Genomic DNA, 20,058 nt, shown 5'->3' with positions numbered 1-20,058 from the left:
CAAGCATAATGCAAAAAAAGTCAGCCGGAAACGTTTTTGGGAAATTATCCAACTCCAACTTCAACTTTCAATTTTGAACTCCTAATTTTACACATTATTTGTTGTCTGCTCTTTTTCTCGTTTTCAAAAACAAAAAAAGTAGTCATATTGTCTCTGTATTGGTCAGTAATTACAGCATCTTCTTTTGTACTATAAGATTTAATAATTATGATTAGGATTTTTAAGCATAAGAATGCAGAATTCCTCATAGTTTTTGATTTCTCGAACTGTTATAGTTATGCATAAAGTATGATATCATAGTACGGAAACAACTGCATGTTTTCTCATCATTTGTGCTACTGTAGTTATGATAATACCCCCTAATTGGGGAGAATTATATTGCTACATTCGATTAAAAATACGCCTAGACTTTTGAGGGTAATAAAAATTGGTGCCAATTGATAAGTAGTTTACAAAAAATTCATACGTTTCATTTTGCAATTTTAAATATGGCTTTGTTCCACTTTGTTTAATAATAATTATTGTTGTGTGTTTTTTCAATAAGTTTTCTAAATATGTTGAAGCCTCACCTTACAGACCCTCCTCCTAGATTTTCACATTATAGGCAATTTCCAAAATAACTTAGTCTTTTGTATTACTATTTAATCATCATGTTAATTTAGTTAGAGAAAATTTTTAGCAATATCCTTTATATATTTATGATTTATGGACAGTTTTCAGTTCCGGAGGGTTTCACGGTAATAGTTTGCAATCGGGAGCCCTCTCATTTTTGGCAATTTGCAAATAAATGAATATGTGTGTAAATAAATTAAAAACCAATCACATAAAGATAAACAAAAGTTACGGTAATCAAAAATGAGATTTCAGCAAAATGGTACGAAAATTATTGCTAAGCCAAGGGGCCTCTGATTCTACACTATAGCCGTTATCACTTAAAGCAATGCACTTCTTATATGTATATTTATTTTATGCTAATTTTTTCAGGTTGTGTTTTTGAATTCCTCGTCAAAATATGTATTGGTAAAATTTACTTTTGTGAAATCAAACTATAGTTTCAATTTTTGCTAAAATATGGAGTATGTAAGTTATGCTACAACATCTATGAGCAGTGATTTATCTAAGAAGACTTTGCAAAAGCTGGGCAAAGACAAACTATCTGAGCCCTTAAGAAGTGAACTGAAACAGGTTTCTTTCTCTTATTTTTATTATTTACAGTGAATAGACTAATATTTTTAAAGTATTGTTGAAGATTTGAATGTACAATAATTTTTTAGCTAACTTTACGAAAGGCTTTCTTTGCCGTAAAATTTTAGGCTGTAGCAAGTTTGTTGATTAAAATTTTTTTCTTCATAGATTTAAATCAGAATTTTTTGTTAAATTCTGATTTTTTTTTAAATATTGCTATGTAGTATTTAAATATTTGTATTGAAATTAATGCACAAATTTTGTTTTAGTGTAGCTTTTTTGACAATTGTCAAAATGTCAGGTCTTTGATTGAAGTTTATTTTAGGCTAGTAATGAAATTTAAAAAGTACCAAGTTTTATATTTTTCGAACCATTTGTTTTTGAGTTGTGCATAACTTGTTTCGTAATTCTTAAATTTTTAAACAGCTATAACTTAAACTAATTGACTTAGAGAGTTAAATTTTGTGTCAATTAGTTAACTTTTTAATGACATTTTTTAAAGCATATAAAAGGGTAAAGTTGTTATACAAAATAATTTTCTTTAAAGATTAAATTCGAAAAAATTTCACAATTGAAATTTTTAATTTTCTTGAAAAATATATGATATTTGACTTTTTTAGCAATATGTGTGCCAAATTTCATGGTGGTATTTCTATGTGATCATGAAGAAATTTTTCTTTCTAGCCTTACAGTTTTTAGAAGGGTGGTACACTCTGTCTTCCTTTTGTTCCTTATAAATATGCCCTTTATGTAAAAATAAGCCTTTAACTGCCTTTTTATTTATATTCCATTTTTAAAAAAGTAATTCACTATTTAAATAATAATTACACACTGGTTAAATTATCTGTGTTTATAAGTTGATATGATTACTTTTAAAAATTTTTGCTTTGTACAGGAATTACTCTTAACTGGTTAAATTTTTATGAGTTTCTCTTTTTTTGGGGGGGGGGAGGAGGTATATTAATGAATTTTTGTTTTTTAATTGATTTTAAATTTTAAAATTATTTTAAATAAATACCTTTTTTTAAATGTGCATTTAAATGTTAGTTTTCTTATAATTTTCATTTTATGCTATAGAAAAAAAGCTTTCAAGTTGTTTATCAATTAATAATTGTTTTAGTGTGCATTTTTTGAAAAAAATTTATGCACAGAGATTATCTTTTAACATTCCTTTAATTATTATTATAAAATACAAATATTATCTTCTTTTCATAACGAGTGGGAATTATTTTTTGAAATATACACATAAAATAGTGTAAGAGGGTAATTTAAAAATTGTTGAGAATCAAATTCAGTTGTTACATAATTTTGTTAAATTTTTACGGTGTTAAGAGATTTCCCTTTCAAAATTCAAAGTTCCCTTTTCTGAGAGGAAACACCCTGCCCTTTTTTATTCCTAGGGAGAACTCTGCTTAGTATTTCAAAAAATATAACATAGTGAAAATTTTTATTTTATAAATTTAAAGATCATATGTGTTAGAATCAATACTCGCAGTATTCTTATATGGGACCACTCTGCAATGGGATTGAATGGAAAATGTTGTAGTTCTGAAAGGTTTTTAATGTTTTTAAATGTTAAGCATTTTTTTTTCAACGGCCAACTTATGTATTTGACGTACCAGAAATTTGCTATCTCATAATCAAAAATCTCTACTCCAGGATAAAGGGAAATAGGTTCTGAGGTTCTTGTCAAATCTTAAATCAAGGCACGCAATATACAAGTTTGACCTTTGTTATTGCTGATAAATGATAATTATTGGTTGCATGTTATGCTTATGTTTTTACCTATATAAGTATAAAATTATTTTTGTAGGTTAATGGAGAGTTAGCAGAGGCTACAAAAGAATATTTTAAGTACAAATTTATTGTAGACTGTGTAAAAAAATTTCTGGATCAAAACGTGGAGAAAAAAGTGAAAAACAAGGTATAATCAAATATTATTTTTGCTATTTTGTTATTTTTTTGGATCTACTTACCGAAAACTATTGTTTTCAGGCATGGTATTCAAGACCGTTGATTTCCTGACTTTCATGAATCGATGATTTATATTCCGAGAAAATTTACTCAGAGTTCCGCTGATCTGAAAATAAGTTTCATTACTTACTCAAAATCTCACTAAGGATGTATTTATTCCGCCCTCACAAGCACCTCTTTTTTTTTTTTGTTCCTAAGTAATGTTCTCATTCACGGCAATAACATCTTCATTGATGCAGAAAAAAAAAGCAACTTCGGATAAATTTAATAACACGAGACTGAAAAAAAAAATGCCCTAATTAATGAACTACAGTGGCAGAACACAAAAGTATAAAATTGATAATATAAAAAGTAAATCTGATATGGCATTTAAAAGATTGTTGGCTACAAAAAATGGTATGTTTATAATTTTTCTTTTAAAATTTATGTTTTAATGAGTAGCAGGTTTGTTGCAAATTCTGATTTGTTATGGAAGAATTATTTGATCAATGTGATATATTTGCCCCCATTTTTATTAAGCTACTGTTAGATTGAATAAATTTTTAATATGATATTGAAAGTTCAAATTTCAAATCATGCATTTCAGTAATCATTTTTCAATTCCTTGTTTCGATCTTTTTTTTCAATCGCAATTAATGCAATTGATTTTCTTATGTTTTTATTAATTTTTTTAAAATTCCGATATTACTACAACACGTAAATTTCTCATTTGAGTAATTGCATTTTGATGTGCTCGATTTGGATCGATACCATCGTAATTGATAATTGATAATTTTGTCGGCAATTGTTTCAGCAAATTTTACCAATATTTTTTTAATCACTTTGTTTTTTTATACATTATTACTACAAGCAAAATTCAATAAGTGCATTAGTCACTTTTTGATGCCGTAGTACCTCTGATTTTTTTATTGAATTTTTATACAAATATTGCCACTGATATCCTCTTGGTTTTTTTAATTTTGATATTTTCATGACATATTATTAAGAAATGAGAAATTTGAATGGCATATTTGATTAATTACTTTTGCACACTTCCGATTTGTGTTAAATCCATATGATGTTTCAAATGTTTTTTTTTATATTTTCATGATAAGAAATTTGAATGGCATATTTGGACACTTCTGACTTGTGTTAAATCCAGGTGATGCTTCAAATGTTTTTTTTTCCCATTGTTATTGCTGTGAATGAATTTTTAAAATTCTGATGTTATTAAGGTATGATAAATTTTAACTGTGCACCCGAGTATTCACTAATGCGATAATTCTATAATTTTTGAACAATTTTTTGCCGATTTTCTGTACAATCTTGATATTTTTCATGCATTATTTATTACAACATGTGAATTTCAAAACCTACATTTTAATTATCCCCATTTTGACGTGTCTGATTTCGTTGAAAATGATGTGTTTTTTATAATCAAACTTTTTCCTGTTATTGTCTTAGATTTCATAATTTTTAAAATTTTTTTGATGTGATGACTCGTGAAAAACAATGCCTTAGATTTCATAATTTTTAAAATTTTTTTGCGCGAAATGCAAAAAAGTCGGAATATGTAATTTCTTTTCTATGCATACATAAGTTTTTAGGTGTTGATAAGAAAATAATTTATTAAGTAAACAAAAATTTATTCTTGACTTGTATTTTTAGGATCAAGCTATTTTATCGGATCCACTTTACTTAAATATTGTGAAGGAATATTCAACTGAGGATGGCATTCAACCTTTTGGCATAACTGAGGACTTTATTAATAAAACTATAAGTAGAAAACAAAAAACTCAAGTATGTTTTATAAATCTAGTTTAGATTCATTGTGAAATTTCCTATCAAATATTGTTTATTAAATTACCATTTTATTAAGACTGTTCTTTGGTTATATTGTCATAAAAAAGTAGTATGTGATTTATATAATGGGTGTTGTGAGCTTGTAACAGAAATGATTCTCAATCAACTTGACAGTTTTAAATCACAAATTTTTGAAAAGTAATATTTGAAAGTGCTTTAAAAAAATCTAAAGAAAAATTCATACTTAATCTTTCTAAGGCACTTAAGAGAAAAATGAAGCAATCTCATTTTATTGATACTGACTGTTAAGTTAGTCTTTTGATTCCTAAAATGCCAGGAGAGTGAAATTTTTTTAAAATTTTTAATACAAGGCCTGTTTCTAAGTTCTAAAGGCAGATTTAAGTTTAAGAAAAGTTCTATTAGAATCATCACATTAATACACATTATAAAATGTGTTATTTTTTAGAAAATGTTTACTTGCCAACTTTTCAGTTTTTACACTTGTTCTGCCAACTAGATTTTACATAATTTTTTTTGTTTTTTTAAATATTTTTAAAGATTTTTCAGTAATTCGCTGAATGTTTCGTTTTGCGCTCAAATATTCATTTTAAACTACTAAATTTATACTAAGACTTTAAAATATGTTTCAATTCACATATAATCTTTTTGTTAAGAGGCAAAATTTTTTTTCCATCGATTCACTTTTATTTTATTTAAATGACCAACAACATATCAGCAATTCATTTTAATGGCATTTACAAAATAGACTGTGATTTGCATTAAAGAGATTTAATAATCAACATAGCAATTTGCGATTAATATTCACGTGATTTAGGCCTCATTACCTTGTTCTTTAAATCATTAATTTTTGTAATTCATATTGATCTGATTTGCAAATTATAAGTATCACAATTTAATTTTGATTTGCGAGTCATGCAATCTTCTAGTCTCCACATCAACTGCATTTCTTAAACTAATAACACATCATATATTTTGTGATTTTGAAATGCCAAATCGTGATTTGTTTTCACATGACTTAGAAATTTTGTACGAGTTATTCGCATTCATGCAATTTTAAAATCAAGCAGCAAGCTTAAAATCATGAAAAGCATTTGTGATCTAATTTTTTAATATTTAAAAAGTTATCCAATGCTGCATTATCTGCAAGTTATTTGAATAAAAATTGAGAATTATTCTTAAGATTTGATAATTAAGTGGGGAAATCTCACCAAATTGGGACGATTTTTAAAAAGAAGTTTAATTATTTTTAAAATAGTTAAATTATTTCTCCGTTAAAAAGCCCAGAAAATTTTTTATGGCAGGATGATATATATTGTTTAAAATCATAGTTTTGCTTCAAGTGTAAGGCGCTTTTACAGTAGCTTTTTTTATTTCTCTTGGTGAAGATGCAACACTTAAGTAAGTTTTAAGATCTAGGCTCTTCTGTTCATTAAGCTAGTATATTTAATTTAAAACTGTAACTTTGCCTTTAGTTTAAGGCAAACATTTTATGGCATTTATTTGGTAAAAAAGCTTTGAAGGACGTCCTTAACTTTTATATATATATATATATATATTTACATATGCGATTGAAATATGAACAGAAGAAAATGTTTTGGAATCTATGAAAAAAGGATCTCTATTCTTTCACTGCAATCCATCTTGGATAATTGTATTTGTGAAAATGGTATAATTTTGAATGCATTTTTGAAAGCTCTTCAAAATAAATTGATTGTATTCACCTGGGATCTCTTGCCAAGAAGGTCTAATTTTATGCATTTTGTTTAAGAGGTTTACACTGGTTTCATAGTTGTCCTGATATTTTTGATAAAAAATATTTTGTCATTTTTTGTTCTGATTTTTAACTTTTTCTGATGGTCTTAAATCTTTTTTTTTTTTTTTTTTTTTTTTTTTTTTTTTAAAAATTTNTTTCTTTTTTTTTTTTTTTCCTTTTTTTTTTTTGCATTTAAAACATTTTTTTTTCTGCAAATACAAATGCAATTTCTTAAAATTACACAATTTAAAGAATCAAAGGGTATGGATTTTTGTTGCAAAATTCTTTTTAATTTTATTTAAAATCTTAGTAAAAATTTCAAAATTTGATAGTTAAAACATGAATATTCTCTAGCTGTGTACATGGTTAACCTTACAGGTTAACCATGTACCTTATGACAAAGATTTTACATTATTAAATTTTTATGAGGAAAAATTTTGTCATATGCTTAATTTGCTATTTTCATTAAATGCAGTAACAAATCTTGTAGGGTAGTTCTTGTTTGTTCTGTAGTTTCACAATTAAAAACTGTTATTTTTAATCTGTTTTAAAGAATGATAGATTTCAATTAATAATACTAATGCTGCCTTTTTCATTTAAGATATCGGTCATTTACTCTAAACATATCTTTGTGTTTTTTTTGGAACTGTTTCGTTTTTAAGTGTTCAGAATGATTTTATTTGGTGTAAATGTCATTTATATTAAAATAATGTTTTTTTTTCCAATTGTGTCTTTGAAGAAATGTTTAATTTTTTTTTGTTTGATTTTAGAAAGAAAAAGAAGAACTTAATAAGTTTATAAGAGATGAAATCAACAATTTTTGTGTTAAAATATCTGAATATACTGGCTGTGGTAATAGCAATTCCTTGAGTTAATGTAGCAGTTTTATTTTTAAATATTCTGCAATTATTTTTATTATTATTCAAAATTTTTTTTAGCACGAAGATACAGAAAAGCATTACCAGAAAGAGCCTTTCAAGAATCTGTGAAAGATTTATCATCTGAAATAGATAGTCTTGCTGATGCCAAATGCAAGCTTGAATCTGATGAAGAAGAGATTAATAATTTGGTTACAAATTATTTTGAGGTTAATTTTAATTACTATTATTTATTCTAATACAGTAAATCCTCTAGAGAGCGACCACTATCTGTTCTGCAGTAAAATGCTCATTAATGGAGATTGGTCTTTCTTAGTGGTTTCCTCCATTGATTTTAAAATTGTCATCGAAGGTACATGATTTTTCGCAAATGATTTTAATTATAGTCTGCATAATTTTCTTGGAGTGGAAATGCCAATTCTGTTAGTGTAATGAAAAGACGTATCTATGAATAAATTTACCGTCTATTAAAATGATCCAAGTGATGTAGTTATGTGTAAAAACAAATTTACCTATTATGAATGATAAAGCTATTTTAAATTAATAAATTATGTTTTTTGTTTAAGTTTGCATTTAATTTTATATCATAAGAATTAGTTATCTTTAAAAGATGAGAAGAGGTTTGTTTGTTTGAGATGCTTGTTTTTTCTTAAATAACTTTTTTTAATTTAATTTTCAACTCTAAATGAAAGCATTGTCTTTAATGCTCTCTGACTGTAACATGAGGTTGTATCATCAAAAAGAGCTCTCTAAATAAGACACTCAAATATTTTGAATACATTTGAATCTAATTATTTGTTTTGTTAAATTTTTTGTTTTGATATTTTTTGATGTTTCCTTATTTGACCTTTTCCGCATTTGGTGCAGATGCTTGCCCAGTCTCTCCTAAAGGTTTTCTTCAACAGAAAGTCTATGGAAAAAATTTTGTGCCCCCCAACAGTGGTCGTAAATAGAGGTTGTCTTTCCTGGAGGTTTTACTCTGATAAATTTTAAGTTAACTTTTTTTTTATTACTAATAAGTTAATTTGCTTTTAAGTGAAATTTATTTGAAGTGTTTGTGATAATTTAATATCATTTCTGCCAGTATTGATGATGTAACATTCTGTTAATTGTTACAGTCAAAACGATTATCTTCCAGTGCTCTATTCTACTATATAACCTGTGTTGAATAGTCAACCCAATTCTGCATTTAATGTTCAATGTTCAACTCTGTAGCTTTGTTATTTTGAACCCTACCCTAAAGACAAAGGTAATTCTGGATCATGCATTGAAGCAATCTGATCTTTGTGAAGGACTTATTGAAGGAACTAATCCGCTTTTGCATTGCATGTAGAGGAAAATTATGAAACCTTCCACAGTTAGCAAGACAGCAAGGGATTCTAACCCATAATCCATCTACTATTGAAGAAATTTATCTTCAGCACTGGGTTTGGTGCGAGCAGGAAGCAGAGTCTGCACCAACCAGCAAATGCTGGGATTCGAGCGGGGGTCATCTCATTGTGGGGCAAACTCAGTCTCTAGTCAGTATTCTGTTTATATTGAACAAATAGTGTCTTTCCCATGACCATCAACTGACTGTTGTGAAAGTAATTTACTTTTTAAAATATAGTCTATGCATAGTATAATGACCCCTGTCCTAGTAAATCTAGACGTTATTACTTAAGTCTCAGTAATAAATGCTGAACTAATTTTGACTAAACTGTGTTTTACAAACAAGGAAGAAAGAAAATTAGAAAATTAACAAAATAATTTTAAATAAGGCAACACGTTAAACATCACATTACAAAACCATTTTCTTATATAACATACATTCAAAAAACTGCTACGTCTAAACCAAGACAAGTCGAGACGAATATGGATACCTTATGTTTTAACTTAAAAAATAAAAAAATAGAAAATTAAATTTTCTTATAAGATAAGTGTGAGATAAAATTTAAAGATTGTGAAATTTTTTTGTTAATTTTTTTTGCTTATTTAAGGGTAGATATTGATATTAGTTTGTTACCTATAAGTACATTAAGTGCTGATAAATAATATAAGCTAAAAATGCTGTGATCTTGTTTATAATTTCAGAATCTTATGGAAGGTGTTTTGATGCTGAAAAGTTTAATTTCATTACATGAAAAGAAACTTGAATTTCATTCATCATTGAGAGATTTATATGAATCAAGACAGAGAACCATGGCTGCCAAAATAAAGTACGAAACAAATTTTATTTTTCTGGGAAGTATAATAGGAAGCTATAAGTCTGTCATCTCTTTTTAGATTAAGAAACCTTTCTTTTTTAACAATACAATACTACTATGCGATTGCATTTATTTTGCCTAGCTTCTCCTTTTGCCACTGTGGCACATGAAGCTTCGAACTTCTGCATCTACCTCTTTTTCTAGGACTACCTATCTAGCTAGAAGGTGTATTTTCCGTTTATCATATAATAATTATTTTTACTGATCCTCTTTTTCTTTGATCTTTATCTAAGATCAGATGGTTTCAAAAGATTTAGGTTAATACTTTCAAAATCATAGTTCAAAAATCATAGTTGTCCTGATTTTCCAGATCAAAATATTTTGTCTTGATTTTAACTTTGCTGAGGTTTCTAATTTTTGTGTGGTTAAAACATATTATTTTTTGCACATTTTAAAATAATCCTTTATTTTAAGAATCTAGATTTAGAGATTTTTAATTTTGCTCCGTTTTATTTTAATCGATAATGCTAGTAAAAATCAATTTTTCGATAGTTTGAACTTAGGGACTCGTCACTAATTACATGGTTGAGTCTTATTACCTTGCCAACAGGATTCATCATTTTCAAATCTTTTTAGACTTAGAACTTCTCATGAGAATTTTTTAAATATTTTTTTTATTGTCATCAATAAGGAGGATCATGTACGTTTTTGTTATTTTAGCGAATGCTGTAATATATCTTGTAGAATATAGTTTTGTAGTTTCACTATTGTTGATTTGCCTCTTTAATCTGATTTTAAAAATTATCGATACCAATTTCTAATACTGTAATCATGGATTTTTTTAATTGACGCATTTAAGGACCATTTACTAAATTACTTTTGCACAAAAATGTTGAGTTGCATATTCACTGATTTTTTGTTTAAAAATTATAAAAACCCTATTGAAGATTTTTTTTAAGGAAGTCTTGAATTCAATTTCAAATTTAAATAAAATATTGGTATGGGGGAATATTAGCTAATTGATATTGGTTGCTTTTTTTAATGTAACAGTACTGTAAAAAGTTTGTTTATACTCATCTCAAACTATTGTGATTTCAGCTCATTATTAGTAAAATTATACTGGAAAGTGCCAAAAAGTTCTGAACAAAGTAACTCTGAAATTAAATTAAAAATAGTATATATTAGTATACTTTTGGGATAACATTTGCTTTTATTATATTTAAGTGGAGCAAGTAATACTTTTTTTTATAGGTTTTGATTTGTCACTTGCAAATTTATCTGCTATATGTGTACTGTACAAAAAAAAAAAATGTCCTCACTTTTTTGAGAAACTGAATATTGATTTTTTTTTTTGGGTCATCTAATGAGATCTGAATTATTACTTTTTTTTAAAAATTTAAAGTACTATTTTTACGTTTTACTATTTTTCTACTGTTGAGAAAATTAGGCAAACCTAAAATAAACTCATTTATTATTCTTTATCTTTAGCTGATTCTATTTTAACTGTTTTCGTATATTTTATTGATTTATTTGTCGGCATTTTTATTTTAAATGTGTTACTTTTTTATACCTGCAACCATTTTTGTTTTGTTTTGTTATTTTTTGATTGAGATATCTTGTCGTCTTTCTTTATGTATTCTGTTCTTTAAATCTCTTTTAGCCGCTTTGAGCATCAAGTTTTGGCTGCTACCTATCATAAAAAAAGTATTGAAGCCTTATCTTTAATCAGGTATTTTGCTTTATTTATTTATTATTCGTAATTTTGCTTTTTTTTTTGTACAAATGCTATCTGAGGATTAGATTCTACTCAATTTAATTTCTAAACTTAAAAATACTCCATATCGCGGGAGAAATTTTTCATTGCAAATTTCACTTTGTTTTGAGAAATGCATCAGGTGGAGTGCCTCACTTCATTAATATCAAGTTTTTTTTAATCCATTAAAATTTTCAAGTTTCGAAAAAGTGGCCACTACTGGAATATCCTAATTTTGCCCTAGAAGATGCTTCTATATTTAAAGTATAATTAAACACAGGGATTTATTTTCAAGAATATTTTCTTTTCAACAAATATTAAAATATTTGACCTTAAACTTTATGTAAATATGCTATTTAAAATATGAATACAGCATATTTCCAAATAAAAGCCATTCAAGCCGAGGGAACGCTTGTTGTTTGAAAATTTGTTCAAAATTCATAACTTATCATAAGCCAATGTAAATAAAATAAAATGCGCTATCTTTGTGGGTAACTTTAAACTTCCCTTTTGGACTATCCAGCCTTTGTTCAGTTTGTTTGTTTACTTTTATACAGAAATAAAAGTCTATTGAAAGTCTCACCAATTCTTTTCTTCCTACTTTTGTTTTTTGCTCTCTTCTTAAGCGTTGAACTTATCAGTCCGGATTAACCCTTCAAACCCTTCTTGTCCCTTCAAAAGATTTTTAAGGCAGCCCTTATTTTAATGTTCGGACCTTCATATATATCATAGGCATTTTATTAATAATTCATCATCATCAACAAAATTTTGTACCTCAAAAGTGATTGAAAAAATAACAAATCAAGAATGTTTGCCTTGGCTTAAAAAATAATGTAGTGTATCTGCGTATAATCCTTTTTTTTATAAATGAAAATATAGTATTTTAACGTTAAGTTGACTTTTTTTCGCTGAGGAATGCTTGCAGAACATTTGTATAATTTAATAAGTCCTGTTGCAGAACATTTGAAAATATTCTGCTTCTGGGTGCAAAAGTTTAATGAAGTAGCAAGACACAACTCTAAATAAAGTGCAAAATTCTTTGAAATATTACTGTGTGTGGGTCCCGTACAAATGCCTCTTTTTAAAATGCCATAATCGTGCCTTCCTTTGATGCAAATTATGTTTCAGTGATCAATCAATCAATTAATGTTACTCTTATTTAATTTGTTTTTATTTCTACGCTAATGTTTGATAAATTTTAGGGCAGAACTAGATGAGAGAAAAACATCACTAGATAATGATATAAACAGTACCACCGCTAAGCTGCAAGAGTACCTTGTACTCGGACCACAGTACAACAGACTTGTGGAGGAGTATACTGAATTACTAAGACAGATCCAAAATGAAAAATGGGCTTTAGAATCTTTAAAGAGAAGAGAATCCTTTGGTGCACCTCTGTTTGTTGAAGAGGAATTAATAAATAGTTTTGACCTAGAACGCTCAGTGTTCGAAGAAACAAAGGATAACTCAACACTGGAGGGAACGGCAGATAGCTCAAAGTTAGAGGAAACAGCAAATGGCTCAAAGTTAGAGGAAACAGCAGATGGCTCAACATTAGAGGAAACGGCAGATGTCTCAACGTTAGAGGAAATGGCAGATGGCTCAACGTTAGAGGAAACGACAGATGACTCAAGGTTAGAGGAAACAGCAGATGGCACAAAGCTAGAGGAAACAGTGGATGACTCAAAGTTAGAGGAAACAGTGGATGACTCAAAGCTAGAGGAAACAGTGGATGACTCAAAGCTAGAGGAAGCAGCGGATGACTCAAAGCTGGAAGGAATTTTATTTAGTTCAACGCTAAGAGAATCGGTGAGCTGATCAACGTTAGAGAAAACAGTTGATAACTCAGTTCTAGATTAAACTCAATGTTTGATAAAAAAAAAAGTAGATTCACAAGAGTAAGTAATGGAATGTGTAGTAAGAAACGAGCATTGTGCCATGTAGAATTGTATTGTATGAGATATCACAGCTAGAGCTTACATTTATTCCTTTATAAGATTTATTTACACGAAATTCTTAAGTTGTAATTTAAATGTAATAATTTAGCTATTTTATTTATCAGCTAAAGTTCAAATTAAGTAATTTTTGTGTAAATATTTTTTCAATATTTAAAAATTTGTTTTGTTTCAGTTCAAGGAACTGTATCTAAAACACCATAGGTTTGGGTGTTATAAGTATTTTTGTATTAATAATTGTAATATAAATAAGTTGTTTGAATGCTATAAATATTTTTATATTAACATTGTTGTTTGAATGCTGTAAATATTTTTATAAAATTTTTTTTTGTCTGAAAGCTCAAAATATTTTCATACTATAATTACTGCATTGTAAAATTTATTTTTTTAAATAACTAACCTACTTAGTCTAAACTAATTAAAAAATTTCAGCTTTATTTCAAAGAAATATTTTTATTAGATTGGTGTAAGGTAAAATTAAAATTTCTGTGGTTTTTAAAAACTTTGTTCAATGTTTTTCTGAAATTTTTACAAGGAAATTTAAGTGCTACAAAATTTTGTTTTATTTGTGCATAGCTGTCAACTTTATTGCACTTTCTTTGTGACCATTGGATTTCGTGATTTTATACTGAAATGTTTTTAAAATTTTCCTAACAAATAGAATTCTTCTATCTTTTAGTGATATATTTAATTTTTATTAAAGAATTTATTTTAGAACATACTAAATATGTATGTAATTTGGGTTTTGCTTATTTTTAAAAATTTTAATACATAAAAAAATAAAATTGAATAAATTTTAATTGAAATTTATATAAGAGTCTGTCATAAAAATTTTCTAGAGTGTGTTATAAGTTGAAAACAGCCAAATGTTGTTAAAAAGAAATATCCGATTAAATATTTACATGTGAATCCTCCATTTTTTCATTGCACATCTGGATTCTTTAGAGAAAATTACTTTTGTTTGTCTTAAATGTTTTGTATTTCGATTAACAGATGGCACTGTAATTGATAAACGTAAAGTTAGGTAATGAGCTGTTCAAAACACAGTTCATATTTGAGATTTTGAAGTCTAACTCCATTCCACTCTTTTTTGAAAATATTTGTCACATGTATTTTTAGGTATTATATCTAATGTCTATCAGGGTGCGTAGCCTTTGTAAAAAGTACTTAAAGGTGCTTTTTGGGAGATTTCGTTTTTAAAAGCTTTTAAAGGTGCTTTTTTCAGCTGGCGTTTTTAAAAAAGGCTTTTTTTTCATGAATAATTATTTTTTTCCTTCAGTGATATCTGGCGGATTTTACGAAAAATGGGGTGTTTGCTACGTAATCATTCACACGGACTTCATGTCGTACCCACGTTATGACTTGCGCATGCGCGCACACTCGAAACTGAAACCCGAGTGCTCCAATTCGGATCGAGTCAGATCCTTATTAAATGTTTTTCTTTTTAATATATAATTTTATTCTTGTTTATTTTATTTTACTTCTAACACTTTTTTGATGTAGGGGGTAAGGGTACTTTTGTTCTGAGTTCAGAGTCAAGTTGAATTCACTCGGTGATGTGGGAAAGTACTGATTGTTTCGTTTTACGTCCGTTTCTTTTTGAGTTTTTTTTTTAATGCTAAAACTGCTAATAAAAAGTTTTTGTTTTTCAATAATATCATTGATTCAATATGAGTGCTTGAAAAGTTTTTAAAAAGTGCTTATTTTTGATTCAAAGATTTGGCTACGCACCCTGTCTATATTTTGACATATTTGACCATTTCTATATTTTTTGGACACCCTTTATAAGTGTAATATGATATGCAAATATGTTTTGCATTACATTTTTTTGAAATTAAAAAAGGACAAAATAATACTTATATTTTTTAAGTTTGTAAGAATGAATAAAATGAATCAGATTCTTATGTCATCAAATTATTTGTGCTAAAATGTTTGCATACTTGTGTTTTTTCTTTTTTTTTAAACTTCAGCAATACATTTAATTTAGATTTGCTGATAATTGTGTTCAACTGACATTCTGTTTAAATCATTCATGCTTTAGTTTGTTGTGCATATTCATATACATAACTTGTACATAATTCTTTTTGTTTTAAATATTAAACAGTACTTGTAAGAACTTTTAAACATGTATTTATAGTTAGCTGAATTTATTATGCTTTAGTTTACAGTTTATGTGAAACTAGCCATTTGACAAAAATAATTTATTTAATTTAGAAAAGTGAGATTTTCTTGATTGTAAATATTATTTATTTTACCTAAGTTTAGCAAAGTAAAATTTTCATCATTATAAATTTGTTTCTTTTGTTGTATTATTTGCTTTTGTTATTAAATAGTTGAACAATTTTATTTGGAATTATTTGAAAGCAGTTTATTGCTTTAACTCTTCTGTGAAAAAATTTGTGTTAATACTTGGCTGTCAACTTTATGGATTATCATTAAGATTGCAATTTTATATTTAACATGGTAGCAAAATGTATGCTTTATTTATTTTTTTCTGTTGGCATTATTTAAATCCCTTGATTTTTTATTTTTTTAAAGAGTCATTGATTTAAATTACTTGATTTTTTTAACAATTAAACATCAATTTAAATAAGAAATATTTTATACTCTATGCTTTATAAATAAATTCGTAAGTTTTTTTTTTTTTAAAGCCTGATTTCATTAATATTAAAGATTTTTACGGGGTAGCTATGCTACCTTGACAATCAGGAAACCTTCTCTTATGTTTCCTGATCTAAATAATTTTTCTCCAATTTATCTAACTGACTCATTAGATTTTTGTCTACAAATTCATGAGTGTTTTGAGCTTGAATAAAAATAACTATGATTTCATTTGCTCATACATTTGTTTGTAATAATTATCTAGTAGTTTTATCCATTTTAAGCTAGAAATATTAATACTTTTTATTATAATATTGTTTTTTTTTAATATATTCGTTACAAAATTTTGCTGCTATAATGGAAAAGGCACTTCCATTTTTTTGACATTTTAAATTTCTCAATAATTATGTGGAGGACTATTTTGTAACTTTAGAAGTGTTTAGTTCATGCAATTTTTCATACTTAGCAATATGGTTTAGAGCTTTTGGATGCACTTTGAGGAACCGATAATATATTACTAAAGAAACGAAATATTTTTGAATACCCTATGCCAGAAAATCAAGCTATGAACTCGTAACTCGTATCAATTACTTAGGTTGTTATTTACAATAACTGCATAAAATTTTGTGAACTTCGTTTGAATATTTATGGAGATATGGACATTTTCATAAAAAGTAATTTTTATGTCATATGTTTTTGTTGCTATAGCTAAAAATATTTAATAAAATTAATCAAAATTTTTGGAGCAGTTTAAAATTATTTACAAAATTATTCTTTTTTAAAATTAGAAAAAATACAGGCTCTAATACCGATATAGTGTGTTCGAGAACTAACCAAATGATAGTTAGCTCGAATATGTCTATAAAAACATTGTAGATTTAAGAACTGATCAAAAAATATGTAGTTTCTAAAAATGAGCAAATGATAGTGAATTCGAGTTTTGAATAAAATAAAAAACAGTTGGTTTAAGTATTAAAAAAATACTAACTGGTTTGAGTACCAATAATAAGACAGTGGTCTCAAATTTGAAATTAAAGAGAAGCTTTTCGGAAATAAATCGGGTGATAGTGGGCTCAAGTAAGTATTAAAAGATAGTGGTTTAAGATACCGATAAAAAGAGAGTGAGTTCGAGAGCTAATTAAGTGATAATTAGTTCAAAAAACAACCTGAATTTGAATACAGATCAATGAAGGTTATGATTTCTAGAACAGATTGAGTGTTAGAGTTTCCAAGTGTATAAAAAAGCGGCAGTGAGGTTATACTGACTAATTGTAACTGGGTTCAGTATCGATAATACTATAGTGTGTCTGATAATTGAAAAAAAAAAAGAGTGGGTTCTAAAAGTTCGAGTACGGATCAAAATAGAGTGGAATTAAGTAATGTTCAATTACGAGGAAGTCGGATTGAGTCCAGTTTAAAAGAGTTTTTTCGAGCACTGATAAAAGGAGTGATAGATTTCTTTTTATTTTAACAAAATAGAATTGTTTAGAAATCGTTAAACTGATGTGGGAAATTTTTTTTCTTTCTAATTCCCACCTGTGTCAACATCCGTCAATTCAGGCATCTACAGGGCGATTTTGTTGACCTCTCTTACTGGGGCACCATGTTAGGTGGGCCAACGTCGCTCCCACAGTATGGACAGATAGTACAGAGAAGGAAAGAACGTCCATGCCTTGCCCGGGATTCGAACTCAGAATCTTTCTGATGCAAGGACAATTCCCTGCCCCCTACACAAGCCGGTCGGCGGTATGGGAACAAATATCGATAAAAAAAATAGCGAGTTAGAGTGTTGATAAAAAGAGAAGTAATTAAATGATAGTTGGTTCGTATACTTATAAAGACATCATGGGTTCGGCATTAATGAGAATGTGTAGTTTCTAAAACTGATCGAATGATAGTGGGTTCGAATACCAAGAAAAAAGAAAAGACAGTCAGATAGCACTGATAAAATGATACCGGGTCTCATTACCGATAAAATAATAGTGCGTTCGAAAAGTGTTTAAATAATAGTGTTTATTTGAGTACCAATTTAAAGATAGGGGTTATGATCAACTGAATCGTATTATGATCAATTGATAGTAGGTAGGTTCGAGTACTGATCAAATGATAGCGGATTTGAGTTCTGATACAAAATAGTGGTTTCGAGTACCGATAAAAAGATAGAGGATCGAGAACTGACCCAATGAAAGTTGATTCGAGTATACCTATAAAAATGTCGTAGGTTGGAATACTAATCAACAAAGTATGTGGTTTTTAAAACTGATCAAATTATAATGGGTTCGAGTGATGATGAAAATACAGTGGTTTCGAGTACTGATCAAACGATAGCGGTCTCTATAGTACTACAAAAGGGTATCGTGTTGAACAGTGCCGGATTAGGGCTTCGCGGGGCCCTAGGCCATTAAAATTTTTCGGGTCCTTAGATTAAATTTTTATGTTGTATATTTTTTATTTAGTGAAAAATATCAAAGTACTGTTTGTCTAAGACAGGTACTCTGGCCGCCACTAAGTCTGCGGCAGTCTGGTGCTATGGAAACAAGAAGAGGGCATTTTAGGGAGGGTAGCTTCAATGAAGAGGTCTCCTTTTCTCTCGCCGAAACCAGTCCTGAAGAGGTAACCCGTACCCCTACTTGAAATAATCATACCTCGTTACCATACGCCACAGCTCCAGACGAATGTCTGGCAGAGTACCTATCTTAGGCAAACAGTATTTATATATCTTTTTATTTAAGAAGGCATATTTAAAATAAATAATAAATAAAATTTTACTTTATTTTGTTAAACTAGTGGGCTGTGCCCCCTGCTCGCTAACGCTCGCCAACCCCTAAAAATTGCTACGCAATCTTATATGGTTTGCTTCGCAAACCAAGCTCGCTTCGCTCGCTACTAACTTAGGTACATTGCAAATGCACAAAATTCTAAGAATTCAAAACAATCATTCAAATCCATATAACAACTTTTTTTTTAAAAAAAAATTACATCTTTTTAGTAAATACTAAGTCATTAAAATAAATTTGAATTCAAATAAATGACATGTAATTCGTTAAACCTATTAGAAATGTGCTATAGTATAAAATCTTAAGATAAAATTTCTAAAACTGATATCTCTTTAAAAAGGTTAAAATTTTGGCTATAATTAAGTCTATTAAAAATTTAAATAAGAGAAATTGCAATGGAAAAACCCTGCATAAACAAAACATTGAATTTCGGAAGAAATCTCGTTTGGTGAGAATGCTCTCTCTTGTCAAAAAATACAAAATAAACTGACCTCAAATAAAACTCCAAGGACTTCGAATCAAATAATTAAGGAAACTACTATCACGTTTAATATAAAAGGAAGATTTATTAACTAAACAATAAAATTACAGCATCGCAGTTCCAAAAAACAAATCTCACACTCACTCAAAAAAACAATTTACCTTCTAATTAGTCACCATAGCAACCACAAAACTCTTCTCGTTACCATCTATAAACTGATATATAATAAATAAATTATTTATCAAAAAATACGATGCGCATAAGCACATAATATTTTACACTCTGGTTATTTCAGTTTCCGTTTTTATAAGCGCTATATGTTGAGCCTCCTAATCTAGATTTGGCATGTGACATATTTATCGGCAATCATTGGTTGATTTTCTAGCGTTGCCATTCGGGGAGTTGTAATGAGGCTTTTTTTTATCGCCGTGTAAGAGAAATATATATATAGATTATAACTAAAAAATAATCATAACATTTTGAAAAAATTTGAAATTTATTAATGCTGGGGCCTCTAATCATTGGGGGCCCCAGGCCATCCTAGTCTGCCCTAATGCTTAATCCGGCACTGAACATAAGAGAGTAGATTTCAAAACAGATTAAATTATAGTAGGAGTACCTATAATTTAATTATAGGTATTCCACATGTATAATTTAATTATAGGTATAATTTGTTGTGGGAACATGGATTATTTTGTGACCCGACAGATTT

At 28.1% G+C, this 20,058-nt stretch overlaps 1 protein-coding gene across 2 annotated transcripts; it reads left to right on the top strand.

The window, feature by feature from the left end:
* Window positions 1–36: 36 nt before the first annotated feature.
* Window positions 37–13,416, top strand: LOC107452596 (myosin heavy chain, clone 203). 2 transcript variants are annotated; one of them, XM_016069103.4, is made up of 9 exons: window positions 37–161; window positions 985–1,185; window positions 2,999–3,109; window positions 4,807–4,938; window positions 7,486–7,567; window positions 7,654–7,802; window positions 9,667–9,791; window positions 11,440–11,508; window positions 12,735–13,416. In XM_016069103.4, the coding sequence occupies exons 2-9, from the start codon at window positions 1,072–1,074 to the stop codon at window positions 13,348–13,350; spliced, it is 1,398 nt and encodes a 465-aa protein (XP_015924589.2). In that variant the 5' UTR covers window positions 37–161; window positions 985–1,071; the 3' UTR covers window positions 13,351–13,416. The 2 variants fall into 2 exon arrangements, with proteins under 2 accessions (XP_015924589.2, XP_015924590.2); XM_016069104.4 differs by lacking the exon at window positions 37–161 and adding an exon at window positions 280–417.
* The last annotated feature ends 6,642 nt before the right edge of the window (window positions 13,417–20,058 follow it).

Source organism: Parasteatoda tepidariorum, chromosome 10 (assembly GCF_043381705.1).
Source record: "Parasteatoda tepidariorum isolate YZ-2023 chromosome 10, CAS_Ptep_4.0, whole genome shotgun sequence".
NCBI classification, from domain to species: domain Eukaryota; kingdom Metazoa; phylum Arthropoda; class Arachnida; order Araneae; family Theridiidae; genus Parasteatoda; species Parasteatoda tepidariorum.
Note: the sequence above shows the minus strand (reverse complement) of the source record. Positions and strands in the feature narration are given on the sequence as shown.